Source organism: Trichosurus vulpecula, chromosome 3 (assembly GCF_011100635.1).
Source record: "Trichosurus vulpecula isolate mTriVul1 chromosome 3, mTriVul1.pri, whole genome shotgun sequence".
Classification (NCBI taxonomy): Eukaryota; Metazoa; Chordata; class Mammalia; order Diprotodontia; family Phalangeridae; genus Trichosurus; species Trichosurus vulpecula.
Genome location: NC_050575.1, coordinates 335,509,515 through 335,525,396, shown reverse-complemented (window position 1 = coordinate 335,525,396; position 15,882 = coordinate 335,509,515). Strand labels below are relative to the sequence as shown.

General features: G+C 38.8%; 1 protein-coding gene across 5 annotated transcripts in view; it reads left to right on the top strand.

Annotated features, from left to right (window-relative positions):
* Positions 1-15,882, top strand: part of SPTBN1 (spectrin beta, non-erythrocytic 1) — a 280,165-nt gene that overhangs the window by 206,978 nt on the left and 57,305 nt on the right. For all 5 annotated transcript variants that reach the window (XM_036748781.1, XM_036748782.1, XM_036748783.1 and 2 more), the window contains 8 exons: positions 555-646; positions 2,913-2,993; positions 3,433-3,548; positions 7,731-7,843; positions 8,855-9,042; positions 10,403-10,520; positions 11,851-12,009; positions 12,991-13,293. In XM_036748781.1, coding sequence (XP_036604676.1) covers positions 555-646; positions 2,913-2,993; positions 3,433-3,548; positions 7,731-7,843; positions 8,855-9,042; positions 10,403-10,520; positions 11,851-12,009; positions 12,991-13,293 — 1,170 coding nt within the window. The remainder of the gene's footprint in view (positions 1-554; positions 647-2,912; positions 2,994-3,432; positions 3,549-7,730; positions 7,844-8,854; positions 9,043-10,402; positions 10,521-11,850; positions 12,010-12,990; positions 13,294-15,882) is intronic.

The window sequence follows — 15,882 nt, the reverse complement described above, 5'->3', positions numbered from 1 at the left end:
GATGGGGGAGTGCAGAGCATGAGAACATGTTTATTAAATAACACATGGGCTGTCCCATCTAGATGGTAGCTGTTCTGTAAGGACTGTACTCTCATGACAACATGAAAAGTGTCACTTTTATAAAAAACTGAGCTTGCTGTTTCTCTAGTCTATAAAACCTGTTGTGAGGAGGGGGTATGAGTTGTTTCCTTCTTTGCACATAAACTCACCAGTTTTCATAGTGCTCCCTATGACTGGTGTCTCATGCAAAAGAATCAAGATGAATGTGCTATGTTGGGGAGAAAATGGTACATACTGGGTGTGGAGGAGGCCTTATGTTCATCTAAATCTCTGTCTTTGGCCGCATCTACAAACTAATTATAAAGTAAAATTCTGGTCCATTTTCCTAACTCCTAAAGAAAGCAGTTTTGTGCTTCTGTTTAGACAACCCATCCGTCTCCTGCTGTGCTCTGGGTATTAGCTGTGTACATTTCCAAGAAGTACATTTGTTCTTACCGACTCATGCATTTCATCAGTGACCCATTAATCCCACTAATATTCTTTGTAATTCTTAGATTCAAGATATCAGTGTGGAAACTGAAGACAACAAAGAGAAAAAATCTGCCAAAGATGCTTTGCTGTTGTGGTGCCAGATGAAAACAGCTGGGTGAGTGTGAATGGAGAGATTCTGGGGAAATATCTCTCTCCGGGATTGGAGTTTCTTTCAAATCATTTGTAACATACCAGTGTGTGTCTTCTCAACTGATCTCCACCAGGAAGAGGAACAGAGAGAAATAAGAAGCAGTTGTTAGTCTGTAACCCAACTGATGTTATAGTCAGCTTTCCTTAATTGAAGGAATCTGAAATACTCTTAACTTCTTTCAGAGAAACAACATGCTTAAATTTTAGTTCAGAAAACTATATGTTCTCTCTCTGTTCATTGAAATTGGTCAGCTATCATTGATGATAAACCTTTTTCATGGGGTTTATTCTCTCCAGATGTTTTTAGGACCAGTAATGATGAGTTGTAAATATAGACGTGGCTTTAATTTAGCCAATTAGTCCACAGGTATTTATTGAGTACCCCTGGGCACTCGTGAGTACTGCACTAGGTAGTCTAGATCCTTGAGGAGTTTATAATCCAATAAGGGTGACAAACCTGTAATCAAGTATAAATATAGAATTACAGTCATTATAAATAATTACTATTGAATAGACTCTTGGCTAGATTACAGAAAAGTTTCTAATGTATGAAAGGGTTTCATGGAGATAGGTTCTACAGAGGTTTGTTTAACCATCAAAAAATCAGCATTAACCCAGCCTTCAGGATGAACAAACAGTGTGCCGACAATGACAAGGGAGACTTGGCTCCTTTGTATTAAAAGGAAATGTGAATATTTGGGTCTCAGTGACCTCACTGTCCAAACATCTTCACTGGGATACAATGGAGACCAGTAACCCTACCGACTCTGGGCTGCATTTAATTAAACAAATATTTATTAAGTATCTCTTATGTAGAAGGCGCTGTGTGAAGGTGCTTGTGGTGACAAAGATAGATTTGGGAGACTGCTCTCAAGGAGCTTCTGATCTAATTGGGAGGAACGTAGCATAGAAAATAGCACTTGGTGCAGAGGAGTGGGGAATGAACACACAGGAGAGATCACTTTTAGCTAGTTGTCATGGGGGAAGGAAGGCTTCCCAGAGGAAGTTAGCACCTGAGCTCAGTCCTGAAGAAAAGGTGGGCCTTTAACAGCTAGAGATGGGGGCAATCCATTTTATACATTTAGATAAAATCAATCAGTAAACATTTATTGAGTACCTACTATGCTCAGCACTGGGGATACAAAAAGAAGCAAAAGACATTCAGTCCCAGTCCTCAAGGATCTTAAAATCTAATAGATTTAAGAGGAAAGAATGAAAATGGGGGATGGAGGATGGGGGGTGATGAGGAGGCATTTTTGGCTAGAACATACAGGAAGGGGAGTAGTAAGAGATAAGGCTTTGTAAGTGGATTGGAGCCAAACCCTAGATAGGTTGGATGTCAGAGTTAAGGGGTTATAATTTACAGCAAGGTCCCAATTAGTAGGAATAATGAATCTCAGAAAGTATTCATTTGGTTATTGATTCCACCTTAATGGAAATGGGCAGTGTAAATTCAGATAACATGGTCATTTCAGGAAGATCCTTTATTCCCACTAATCAGGACCTAGCTTCTTTTTGTAGGCAAAATGGAACCACTGAAATGTTGAGGAGTAAGGATATTGGAGTCGTTCACTGAAACGATTCTTTGCATGGGAGAATATAAAGGAGAAATTTTGAAAGAGAACAGACTTAATGATAGAATGAATAGAGGGCTAATACAGCAATAATTCAGGCAAGAAAAAATGCTGATCTGAATGAATTTAGGTAGTTGGAGTAGGAATGGAGAAGATTATGGATGTGGGAAGTGTACTAGGGGGGTAATGTTCACAGGACTTAGGATCTAGTTGGATGTGGATGGCATTCTCTCATTTTTTCCTGTTCTATGTATGTCAGTTTGGAATTCCACCCTCCCTTATTCCTTCCTTCTTAAATAAAATCCCAGATCCCAGCATTTACTGTGTTCAATGCGGGGTTCAGTGTATCAGGAAAGTATGATGTAAAGGGAAGATTAGGTTTTTTTAAAAAAGAAAGGTGGGATTAAAAGTTCAAACCTACCATTTAACTCAGTGTTAGATTGAATTGCAAACTGAACAAGCCAGGTAACCCAGAGAGCTCTCTGCCTTATTTGAATTGCAATTCTAAGAGATCCTTGAAATATTTGGCTCTGATTTGAAATTTTTTTTTTTAACATCATGGACTGATTTTTATTGCATTTAAAACAGTTATATTACGTATGAGGAACCCTTTGTTTAGCCTGCTCTCTTTCCTTTCTTTTATATTGGCTTTTGCAGGTACCCCAATGTCAACATTCACAACTTTACCACTAGCTGGAGAGATGGCATGGCTTTCAATGCACTTATACACAAACACCGGTAAGTCCTTAGAAAATATACTGAGGGTTTTAGGTGTAGTGATGTCATCATCCCTTTGCAGCAAAGTGGCGTGGTTTTTGACTTTCAAATCCACTGGATTTTAAGTTCAGCTGTAGAGGAAATTCTCATATCCCATGTGGGAATGCAGTACCCAGTCTCTTCCTTTTAACTTCGAGAGCTCCAAGTGCTAGTCTTTGCATGAATACATGTGGAAATTTGTGCTCAGGACTACGGACCTCTATTGTTGGTTGAATTCATAGTTTTTTAGTGTTTCCCTCAATTTCAAAATGGCCTGGAGAATTTTAGCACAACAGCATGGCGGGGTGGGGGCGGGGGTGGCGCTCCTTATTTAGTTTTTCTTTCACTGTGCTTTATACTTCTGTTTTCAGGCAGTAAATTTCATTTTTTTTTAATGGGGGCTTTTTCTTTGTCTACCCAGGCCTGACCTGATTGATTTTGACAAACTGAAGAAATCCAATGCACACTACAATCTTCAGAATGCTTTTAACTTGGCAGAGCAGCATCTGGGTCTCACCAAGCTCCTGGATCCAGAGGGTAAGGGTTCTGTCATTCATTCATCAAATACTTACTGGAGTCTATTCTGCTGTGTAAAATACCACTTGGTGCCAGGCATCATATAAAGATAAAAAAATGACAGTCCCTGCATTCAAGCAGTTATATGTTGGTCTAATAAGGGAGTAGAGACGTATGCACAAACCATTCTAATACAAATAGTATGCAGTGCTGAATAGATGAAATGCTGAAGAGAAGGAGTAAAGTGCCATGGAATCTAAAGGAGTGAAGTACTTCCTCCAGATGGAAGTCACTCAGAAAACCTCCCTGGAAAAGGTAGCATTTGAGCTGGTCCTTGAAGGGGGTAGGGGTAGGATTACCACAGGTGAAAATTTAGCAGATTCCATGTATTTGGAATAATTTGTGCAAAGGTGCACATGTAGGGAAGTAGAAATTGTTTAAGAAAAATCCACTTTAGTTAGAGCATCGTGAAAAAGGCAAAATGGGAGAGAATGTTGGAAAAGTAAGTTGGTACCAGATTGTGGGAAAGCCTTGAAAGTCAGCTTTAGAACTTTGACTTTTATTTGATAGACATTAGAGACTTATTGAAGATTTATAAGCAGATTAATGGTGTGAGTGGTAATTTAGGAAGACATATTGAGCAGTTGTGTGTAAGATAAATTAAGAGGGTAGGAGCAATGAGATAGACTGGAGGCAAAAAGAATAAGTAGGAGATTATTGTGTTGGGTCAACTTGAGGGTATGAAATATCAAGTTATCAGTGAATTGCTGCAACCTAGACCTCAGCTGGCTTCTAAAATTTTGGGTGGTGGTCCTCCCCACTTCACACTGCTTTAGCAAATGCCCTAAGGAGTAAGAGGCAGCTTTTGCTAATAGAAACACCAAGTGCATTAGTGTTGGCATATATGCCTCTTACAGTGAGAAGTGTTAGAAATTATGGTATAATAGAAAGAGGACTGGTTCTGACATTTGCTAGCTGTGACCTTGGACATGGGTCGCTCACCACCTCTGGATCTCAGTATCCTCATTGGTAAAATAAGAACGGGTGTTGGAAGTTGGACTAATATGATCTCTAAGATGTCTTCTAGTTCTAAAACTCTGATCCAGAATTCATTCCCTTCTCTCTACTTGGTAAAATACCTGGCTCAGGTCAGCTGCCATGTCCTGCATGAGGTTTTTCTTAATTCCTTCCCTTCCCCAGTTATCAGTACTCTCTATTTTCGTATATATTTTGCATTATTTGCTGATGCACATGCTCTGTGTCCCATGAACCCTTTTAGATCAGGGACTATTCTGTTTATATTTTTGTTTCTCCAGCATCTAGTTTAGCCCTTTGCAGGTTAATAAATGTATGTTGAATTGAATCCTATGGAAGAAAGAGTAAGATTTACAACCTCAGTGTCTACTCCCCACAATGACAACTTGCTTTTCCTTCTCCTGCCCATCTTTTGTCCTTAGGACTCTTTTCTGCATTAGGTCCCATATTTGCTATTGGTAATTCTGATGATAATATGTAATGTCCATTGTCCACTGTAACCCTGGCTCAGAGAGGGGGAATGTGTTTTCTGAGTAATAGTACTCTAGAACCGACCTCAAAGTCAGATCTCTGCTTTGTGGCCCTTAGAGCAGTAGAATGTTTATTTTGCAAATTCATGCCAGGGAATGGAGATCTGAGCTGACCCCTGTAGTGTGTTCTCCTATGTTGTATTTCCTGCTAACATCAGGCTTCATTTTAGTACATCCTGTAATAAGAACTTTTTTCCAAATTAAAAACCACATTAGAATACATGATTTGTTTGTGGTATTAGAACTTCCTAAGTGTGCTACAGTACAGCTGGGGATGAAAGTAGGATTGAGGGGTGGGGGAGGGAGAGAGGGACAGAAAAAGAGAAGGGAAAAAAAAAGTTTGAAGTTCTTAAAACTTTAGAACAGGAAGTTTAGCTACCCGAGGGCAGGTAGAGGTCATGAGACTGCCAAGCAAGCTTCTTGCTATTTTCCAATACATCAAATTCCCTGATATATTCAGTACAGGAAACTGAGATAAAATTATCCCTGAACTAACCCATTAAATGATTCTCCAACATAAATACAAACTAAAATTCCACAGGTGGTAGTAAACTTCTTAACCCCCTTGGCACAAGAGAAAATTACTTCCTATTTTTAACTATTTGTACTTTGGCATTAAATTTTTTCTATCATAATGATGAAGTATTTTATAATTAATTTGTATTTAAATAATTAATCTTTGCTATAGCTGCTTGAACGAGGAGCTGAATCAACAGATTTTTATGAACAGAACACTGGGGCTGGGAGTGTGAAAACCTGGATTCTAGGTTTGTTTCTTCAGGTCAACTCATAACTTGCCATACTCTAGGCCTCTATTTCCCCATCTGTGAAATGAGAATATGGGGCTGGATCAGAGGTATCAGACATGGCCTACAACACTCCTGAGTGCAGCCTAAACCAGGTTCAAATGTAATTGGGAAATATTTAACGCTTTAAGTAAAAATGCAGTAAAATACAGATACTATCACATTTTAAAACTAAGTCAAAATGAGGCCCACAGAGATCCTTAAGTACAGATTAGTGGCTCACTGGAATAGATGATCCTGTAGTTCTGTAAGGTATACATTATCATATTGAAAAAGTAACATTTTCAAGGTCATACAAGAAGTTTGTGAAAGAAATAAAAAGCTAACTTACAGGAATAATTCTGGAACTGATGCTCTAATGGAGAGTAACGTAGCATGAGAGAGAGTTGGCCTCAGCCCACAAAAGACCTTGTTGTTCTGTGACCTTGGGTAAGTCACTCAAAATCTCAATGCTCTAGGCAGCTCTAGAGACCATGCTTTGCAGAGAAGATATCAATTAGCATTCGCAGAAGGAGTTTTCTTTACCTGTGAAATCAAAGGTCTAACTTTGCTCTAAAACTCAAAAAGTCAAAGCGGATTTTACAGATGAGTTGCTGTCTTTGAAGATACTAGCAGGGTATTCTCAACTCTAGGTTATAAAGCCCAGTCTTCACCTATCTTGTGTAAGCTCCTTGAGAATAGGGGTTATTTAGGGTTTTTTTTTTGTCTTTGTATCCTAGCAGAGTGCCTTAAAAATAGTAGGCACTGCATAAGTATAACTCAAATTTAGTTGAATTCCATTTTCAAAACTGGCGTTTTTCTGGCCCTCCTAAAATTATCCTTTCTTCTTTCTACCTGTAAGACCAATCAGTGATAACACAATCTAATGGGGAAATGCATCCGAGTGGGAGCCAGTGAGTTTGAGATCCAGTCCTTTCTGTTGTCTGTGAGCAAAATCTCTTAATCCCTGTGTGACTTAATTTTCTGCAGAAGGAGGATATTACTTTTTCCATCTTCATCACAGGGTTGTTGTAAGGAAGAAAATGAGGTGTTATAGATTCAGTAATCCAATTAAGTAAACATTTATTAAGTACCTGCTATACACTAGGCATTGCGCTAAGCACTGGATATTACAGATATAAATGTGTATAAATATAAATTTCTAAAAAAAAAAGACTCTCCCAATCTTCCCTCATATCTCTCTCATATTCAGCTTTAGTAGGCATTTACTTTTGTTTCCTATATTGTTTCATCTTATTCCCTTTGAATCTACTAACTTCAATCTTTACCATATATTCTTTCATTGTTTTAAGCCTGTAAAATCTACCTTGTTTTTGTTAGGTTATGGTAAGGACAGCAAAAACTTGCACGTGGTATTACTTGCCTCACTTGCAAGACCACAGTTCACAAAAAGTCTTTCGCTTTTTATGAATTCCACCAGCATTTAGGTTTGTCTTCTTTGGTGTTATGTAAATCTCACACTTAACTTACATCTTTTCTTTAATTCTTGGCTAGTTTTTTTAAAATTACATTTTGTCTTTTCAATTAGATTATAGGCCCCTTTAAGGGATAAGACCCTATGTCATTCGTGTGTGTGTGTGTGTATTTGTATTCTCACTGACAAATAATGTTTCTTGGACATTTAAAGTTTGGATGAATGACTGAAGAGATATTCTATTGTACATTCATTATTCTTAATTAATAGTACCCTGGAATGATTGATGCCTTTCAACATATTTGATTGAGTTGTTGAATAAACTCAGAAATTCACTTTCTTGGATCAAATGATTCTCGCTTTTGGGGTGACTAGAAGCATAAGAAACATACTGAAATCAGTCTTCTCTTGGTTACAGATATTAGTGTTGACCATCCTGATGAGAAGTCCATCATCACTTATGTGGTGACATATTACCACTACTTTTCAAAGATGAAGGCCTTAGCTGTTGAAGGAAAACGTATTGGGAAGGTGGGTTCACTAAGGTTTCACAAATTGAGGTGAAATTGTATTCACACATACGCATTGCTCTTCCCAGTCAGTTGTGCCAACAAAAGGTTTTATGAAAAACACCAAGAATAAAGGGAAGAATTGATGCTAAAAGTCTTTGGGGACATACCTGGAGCATCATCGGCATGGGGCCTAAACAATGAGTTACTCCCCTGTTCCTACCAAAGGAGATTTAGCACATTAAGGAACTGATCTAGGGCTCGTAGAAGGTCCCTGCACCTGAAGGACAGCCATGTGATCAAGGGGCTGATTTTATTAATATGTTAGATTCAGCCAACTTAACTGAATATTATTCTTTTCCTGGCTTTTTATTTCCCTACTTAAAAAGTGCTATCTTCTGATTCTAATTGTGTTTTATTTTGTAATTTGACCATAGTTTATCTCCTCTTTCTAAAGAGGACCAAATGTCGTCATTCTGAGCACAGGACTTGGAGGCAGAAAGATCTGAGTTTGAATCCTGCCTCAAACACTTGTTCGATCCTGATCAAAGCATTTAACCTCTCCTTGCCGCCCCATCCATAAAATGGGGATAATATAGCACCTGCCTCACTGGAGATCTATGTTATTTGATCCTCACCGGGGTGTCATCAGGCTCAAATGACAAGTAAAGCACTTGCAAACTTTTAAGAATTATTCACACTCATAAACTTCTTAAAGCTTAGAAAATATACTAGAAGCCACAAAAGATCACAGAACAAGACAACTACCCTTTTTTATCTGACCCTAGGCATTTGGGGTTAGAAATTAAGAAGGACCTATAACATCTTAAGGCTCTGGCCTATCATTCCTGATGTTAAAGAGTCAATTGAGTCTGTTCCTCACATATGATAGCTCTAGTCCTTTTAGCCCATAATACCAGAAAAGGGAAATGGCTCTGCTTATAGCATAGGGTGTGTATATGGGTCTGTATTTAATGTCCTGATCATATAAAGATTATCTCATTTCTCGATTTTCCTGATTCTTTTTTGTTAGGTGCTTGACAATGCCATTGAAACAGAGAAAATGATTGAGAAATATGAATCACTAGCCTCAGACCTCTTGGAGTGGATTGAACAAACCATCATTATCTTGAACAATCGAAAATTTGCCAACTCCCTCGTTGGAGTCCAACAGCAGCTACAGGCCTTCAACACTTACCGCACTGTGGAGAAACCACCCAAGTAAGATATACGGAAGAATGCTTGTGTTTCTGAGGTCCAGGCTGTTGAAATGTACTTACTATTTACTGCACATATGGAGGGAGGGAAGAACACTTTGCAACTGATTTTTCCCCATTTTCCTGGCTTGTGTGTTGTCTTTCTGTGTCTCTACCTGGGGCCCCATTTTCACTTTAGCTGCCTTTTATCACCTATCTCATCCCTTCGCACCAGATTAATCACACAAAGTTATTGTGAGCCTTTCTTAGCCTTCAGAATAGCTCCAAGGGTCTTAGTAAGTTATAGGGCTCTCAGGAAGGACAAAGCATTTATTAAGGTTTAGCGAGAGTAATTGTGGAGCCCAACAGCTTCCTTAGGTGATAGAAGAAACCATGCTCAGCATGTCTTCTTAGCATAGTCACTCCTAGGTCTCAGCTTTCTGTCCTTATGGTGTGCTACGACCAGCCTTTTTCTACAGGTTTTATACCTGAAGTTTTAGGAGGATGAAAGAGCCTTGGCAGGGCCTCATAACCTTGTTTGGGGGCTTTATTGTTATATTATCTTCTGGGACATCTTCTCATGGAGATTTTGAGAAACTTATTTTGGGGGATGAGGCTTCCAGGAGCCTGAGATGGGTAGTATATCTTTGCCACTGTAGGGGTTATTCAGTTAATACTAATTGCTGTCCTTCAGGAAGTCAGTCTGATTCAAGTTACAATTTCACCATCTTTTCTAATTGAAGCATGCCACTGGTACATGGAAGCCCTATGGTATAATGATATGCTTGACGGATAATATCTCTAGATTGCTACATTCTTAAAACCACTTGGTGCCTTCTCCCTTTCCCTCTTCTCCCCTTCTCTTTCTCTCCCCTTTCTCTTTCCCTTACACACAAAAAACAAACAACAAAAACATCCAGTTAATTCTGAATTTTCTGGCTGCATCACAACCCATTTTTGGTTCTGAAGGCCCCTGAAGATAGATTAGCCAGTCATTTGAAATTCATCTCTGTTAAAAGCATTCAGCCATTTTCTCTATGAAGTAAGCCTATTTTCTAAGAATTGTCTTTAAGCCTTGTTTGAGATAATATGAAAATATTACAAACAGACACATACATGAGTGGATGTTTTCTGCTGTTTTGCAGAAATCCAACCCACCAGCCATTTAAAAAAACTACTCTGTGCAAAGCACTTGGCACTGGGGATCTAGTCTATATAAAACCCAACAGTCGGCCTCCCTCATATATGGCTCTCCCTGTGCTGCCCTCCCCTCTTTAATTCTCTCCCTACCCTAATGACTTTTTGAAATAGTTCTTTCATGGGAAATGATGTGAAAGGAGTATAGTAAATAGTGCCTCTGGTTGTTTCTCTTTTGTGCCTGTCAGGTTCACAGAAAAAGGCAATTTGGAAGTGCTACTTTTCACCATCCAAAGCAAAATGAGAGCCAATAATCAAAAAGTCTATATGCCTCGCGAGGGAAAGCTCATCTCAGATATTAACAAGGTAAAATTATACCCCCCGCTTTTCCTCATCTACATTTGAGCTGGATTATACATCTGGCAGGTATCGTGGGGATATGTATATGCTCTACTTGAAGGTGATACGGTGAAGTGACCATTTCACAAAAGTTTGTGTTTCTGTATACCATGCCTCTCTTCCTTTAGATTACCTAATTTGTGTTCCCTAGGCAGTTAGATCAATTAATTCTTCTGTGGATTGTGATGAATCTTTGGGCACATGAATTGAGTGTCTCTGAGGATCTGGAAGGAGACTTTTCAGTTCTTATTACTTCATTTATCTGGAATTTCCCAGGCAGCTGCTTTTTCAAATCTCCAGCCTGCCTTCTGTCAGAACAAACAAGTGAATTAATTACACAACTTCCTTATTTCACATTGGGCAATATTCCCTATTGTAATCTGAAGAATCTAGAAATATAGGTGGTTAGAGATAAGCATTCTTTTTGAGTGGAATTCTGTGATTTTTAACAAGAGGCCTATTTTATGGAAACATTTTAATGGAGCCAACCAGACTTATGAAAGAAAAGCATAGATATGAGAAGTCTCTTCAGAAAATTTTTTTAATCAAATCTGTGATTTTATTGGTATAATAAACTCCCTGTGAGGAGACTAGGAATCTCCTTTTTAACTTAGTCTTAGTGAGTTGCTTAGAACACTGAGAGGGAAGTGACTTGACCAGGGACACACAGTCAGTATTTGTCAGAGCCTATGTCTTCCTGACTCTTGAGTGCAGCTCTCTGTCTGCAATGCCACACTGCCTTTTTTTAATGAGAGAAATTAGCAGCTTTATATTTGGGGCAATTTTCGAAATTTTTATTTGGGGGCATGGAGCAAGGTTGAGAATGGTAGCTTGTAGTTTTTATATGACTAGAACTTCCCAGTATGGTATTTTTATTTCTCCTCTGAATGAAAATTTTAAAAGGTCTCAATTTAGTTCTAATATTTTGAAGCCCACGTGGTTTATTTTATTATCACTACCATATAAGCATTTAGCTTCCAGTGAAACTGAGGAAGGAGGGGGTTCACAGAGAGTTGACAAAGCAGCACAAATTTGAATGCTTCCCACTATTGTTGGCTTTCTCTTGTCAGGTTTGGGTGGGTGGGGGGGCTCCCCAATTCTAGGATTTTACTGGAAACCTAAAATCTCAGTTTCCTCTTCCATGAAATAAGGAGGTTAGACTGAATGATCTCAAGGTCACATCTAGCTCTGCATTCTCTGATCTCTAATCTGTGTTGACTGTAAGCCAAGGAGGTTTGCTTCATTAGACCATTTCAGGAAAGTGTTGTTTTTTTTTTTTTTCCTTCCAAATCCTTAGGCCTGGGAACGACTGGAAAAAGCCGAACATGAAAGAGAACTGGCACTGCGGAATGAGCTCATAAGACAAGAGAAACTGGAACAACTTGCTCGTAGATTTGATCGAAAGGCAGCTATGAGGGAGACATGGCTGAGTGAGAATCAGCGTCTGGTGTCTCAGGTTGGGACTCGAGTCCTTTGTGGGGCTGGAAAGATTACCTTCCATGGCCATGAGAAAATACACACTTTTATATGCTTTATACAAATAAGCCAGCAGTTTTTGCTTAGACAAAGGGAAGGGGAGGAGGGGAAGGAACAAGCATTTATTAAGCACTTACAGTGTACCAAGCTCTGTGCTAAGCACTTTACAAATATCATCTCATTTTACCCTATCTGATGAAGGATCAGAGATCATCAACATAGGCTTTATTTTCATAGAAGCCAAGAGACAGAATAACCCCTTGAGGTCATCTTTTAAGAGGATGTTTACCTCACTTAATTCAGTTTCTTTTCCATTTGATCTAAATTTTCATTTGTTTGGAAGTAGCACAGACATTCTTTGTTTAAAGTTAGCGGGTATGTGTATACAACTCAACATTTGTAAGTAAGTACAAAAAACTTCCCTCTTTTCCACAGGCTCTTAAAGCAGCTCACCCTTGGCCAGGGCAATTGCTTATAGTGAAGCAAATTCAGTAAATTCAGCAACCCTTTATTAAGCAATACAGATGCTGGGGACATAAACAGAAAAATAAAATCCTACCCTCAAGGAGTTTATATTCACTGGACATCTGTAAAAATGCAAAAATAAAATGAATAACACAGGGACACCTTTGAATTAATATAAGGTAATTTGAAGGTAGAGACAAATAATAACCAAGGTCAGGGAAGTCTTCATGGAATGATATTTAAGCCTCACAAAAAGCTGTATCTGACTTTTAGACTTGCCCAGCATAAATCACTACTGGCCTTAGACCTATATATTAATGTTTCCAAAACCCTGACCAATTAGTAACATGTGTGATCTGTCCTTTCCCTCTACAAAGCCAAGATGGAGAAGAGGTAATTTGGGAGAAAGGCTACATGAATGACATGGCTGGAGTCACATGGGTTGGGACCCTAGGAAATGAGGTTCTTTTCCCAAAACTCTCGTGCTCTCTCTTAGGACAACTTCGGATTTGACCTTCCAGCTGTGGAAGCTGCCACTAAAAAACATGAGGCTATTGAGACAGACATTGCTGCCTATGAGGAACGTGTCCAGGCTGTGGTGGCTGTGGCCAAAGAGCTGGAAGCTGAGAATTACCATGACATCAAGCGTATCACAGCAAGGAAGGACAATGTCATCCGCTTATGGGAGTACCTTCTGGAGCTGCTCAGGGCTCGAAGACAGCGTCTTGAGATGAACTTGGGACTTCAGAAGATATTCCAGGAAATGCTTTACATTATGGATTGGATGGATGAAATGAAGGTAGGATTTCTAGCATTTGTAGACAGTCTGCAAAGCCCAACTAGATTTTGCTGTTGGGAAAACTAGACTCATCTGCACATTGTATATTGTACATTGTATATCCTTACCCTTGAACCACTACCTTCTCTATTTGCATTAGTGTGAATGAGAGAAAACATAATGAAACAGTGAAGGGACATGTAGTTTGCAAATGATCTCCTAGGAGAAGTAAACAAAGTGGGGAATGTACGTAGATGGTGGTATGAAAAATGATGATTTATACAACTCTTACCGTTCTTTCCAAACAATAGCCCTGCACCCATTACTATTTATCCAGTATAGGTCTTTAGGACATTATGCATATCTGGGCAGAATTCCTAGTAGAAGGAAGTTAGCTTCATTGATAGGTGAAGGACATTTTAAAGACATTGGCCCTGGCTCAGGGTCATCGTGTTCTTTTTGCTAGAGTCTCTCTCAACAGACTTTAGAGGCCATGTTATTAATTATTTAATAATAATTTAATATAATAATGATAGTATTTAATAATAATACAAATTATTAAGACCTATCCCCAGTAGGATAAAATATTGTCTAATTTCCCATTGCTCTAGATTTTAAATATTCTCAAGTAGTATGACACATCTTAGTAGGATATTCCTAAAAGGTAGCAATATGAACATTGGGTCTAAGTTTTAGCTGAGTAAAGATTTCAGGATGATATCCTAGAAATTTAGTTTCAATTTGGTTGGTTCCATTTCAACCAGCTTATCAAATGTTTGTTGCACACCTGCTACATTCAAAGGCCCCTGTTACAAAGTCAACCTTGATTTTTCAGCAGTTTTGTCAATGGGGCACATACTCTTAACGGAGTTCTACCAAGAGTCGATGACTTTCACATACGGAGCTGGCAATGAGCCATATTTGTTGTCCAAGGACCAATGTTGCTAAGTTTAGGGAAGTTCATTGCCATAAAGATGGCCATTAGCTGATAAGTTTTTGCCATAGCCATCTGTCTGCTAAAGCATGAGTGGGTTGCAGTCATCGTTGCTAAAGGGAGTGTCCATACTGATAAAATCACAGTTAATCAAAATAAATTATATATGCGACACTGTTTTTGGCACTGGCTTATTGAAGAAGCAGAGAATGAGCATAGAAGAGCCATCTATCTGCCTTCAACCATGAATTTTAAAAGTTGGCCAACACCTATTGATTATAATATCCAAAATTGACATTTTGATCATGGTATGGTGTGTCATTTCATACTGATCTCTCTAGTGCAGAGTTTCATTTTACAAGTGACAAGTACATATTTGTCTTGGGGATTCTAGAAATATTTGAAAGGACAGGTCCATAAGCCCTTAACAAAAGGGAACATCCATTTAAGGCTACTAAGAGAGACTTGTTAAACATAGAGACGAAGTATCCTGAGTCTCCAACAAATCATTATGCTACTTCATTTCCTTTTGCCTTTTTATTCGTAGCTAGCTAAGATAGTTTTTGGTTGGGGTGAGGTGTTTTTGTATTTTGCTTTTGAGATTTAGTTTACATTTTGGAATTTTTAAAACTTGCTTAAGATAGTGATTTTTCTATTTTTTTTTTTTAAATCGGTAGCTACCATGCATCTTTTAGTGTTAATTTGATTTACTCCCAAGGTAGTTTATCCTCTCATTGGCACCTCCTTTATTTTTTCCTTTTGGTTGCTTCATTAGTGACTCCTTCAGGAGTATGTTGGGAGGGTAGGGGGATTGAACTCAACAAATATTGATTGTTGAGGGCTTTCTATGCGCAAAACACTTTGTTCAGCATTGGGGACATAAAGACAAGAATAAAACAACTCATGCCCTGAAGAAAATTTGCTTTTCTCTAGACAAATATAACGTAAACTCAAATAAACATAATACAGCATAACTTGAGGAAAGACTCAGTTACAGTAGCAATGGAAATAAGTCTGTAAAAGTTGGTTGGAACCAGATTGTGGAAGACCTGAATTCACTTTTCCCAGATGATGAGTTTGTGTTTTCTTCTAGAGGCCTTGGGGAGCCCCTGAAGGTTTTTGAATATGAGAATGGCATCTTCGGGTCTGTGCCCTAGAAAGGTTTTTTGGTTTTTTTGGCAGCTTTTTGGAGGATGGATTGCAGAGAGGAGAGACTGAAAGCAAGGAGACCAATTAGGCTATTACAGTAATCTTAAGTGAGAGATGTTGTAAACAGAGAAGCCACAAAATGATAGTATGTAGGTGGGAGAAACAGCAAGAGGTAGGGAATGACCAAGATTGTGAACCAGGTACCCATAAGGATGGTTTTTTCCTCAACAAAAATAGAGAATTTGGGTTGAGGGTGGGTTTACAGGGAAGGCTGATGAATTCTATTTTGGACAGGGTCAGTTTGAGAAGTTAAATGCTGCAGAGATGTTGGAATCCGAAAAAAGAAGAAAGACAAAGGGCCATCACATTTAGCAATGGAAAGATTGCCAGTAGCCTTAGACAGAGGAGTTTCATTTGAGTGGGGGGGTTGGAAGCCAGGCTGCAAAGAATTTAGAAATGAGTGGGTTGGTTAGAAGGGAGCAGCTTTGCTCTTACTCTTCTTAGCTCATCCAGAGGTGGGGTAGGTG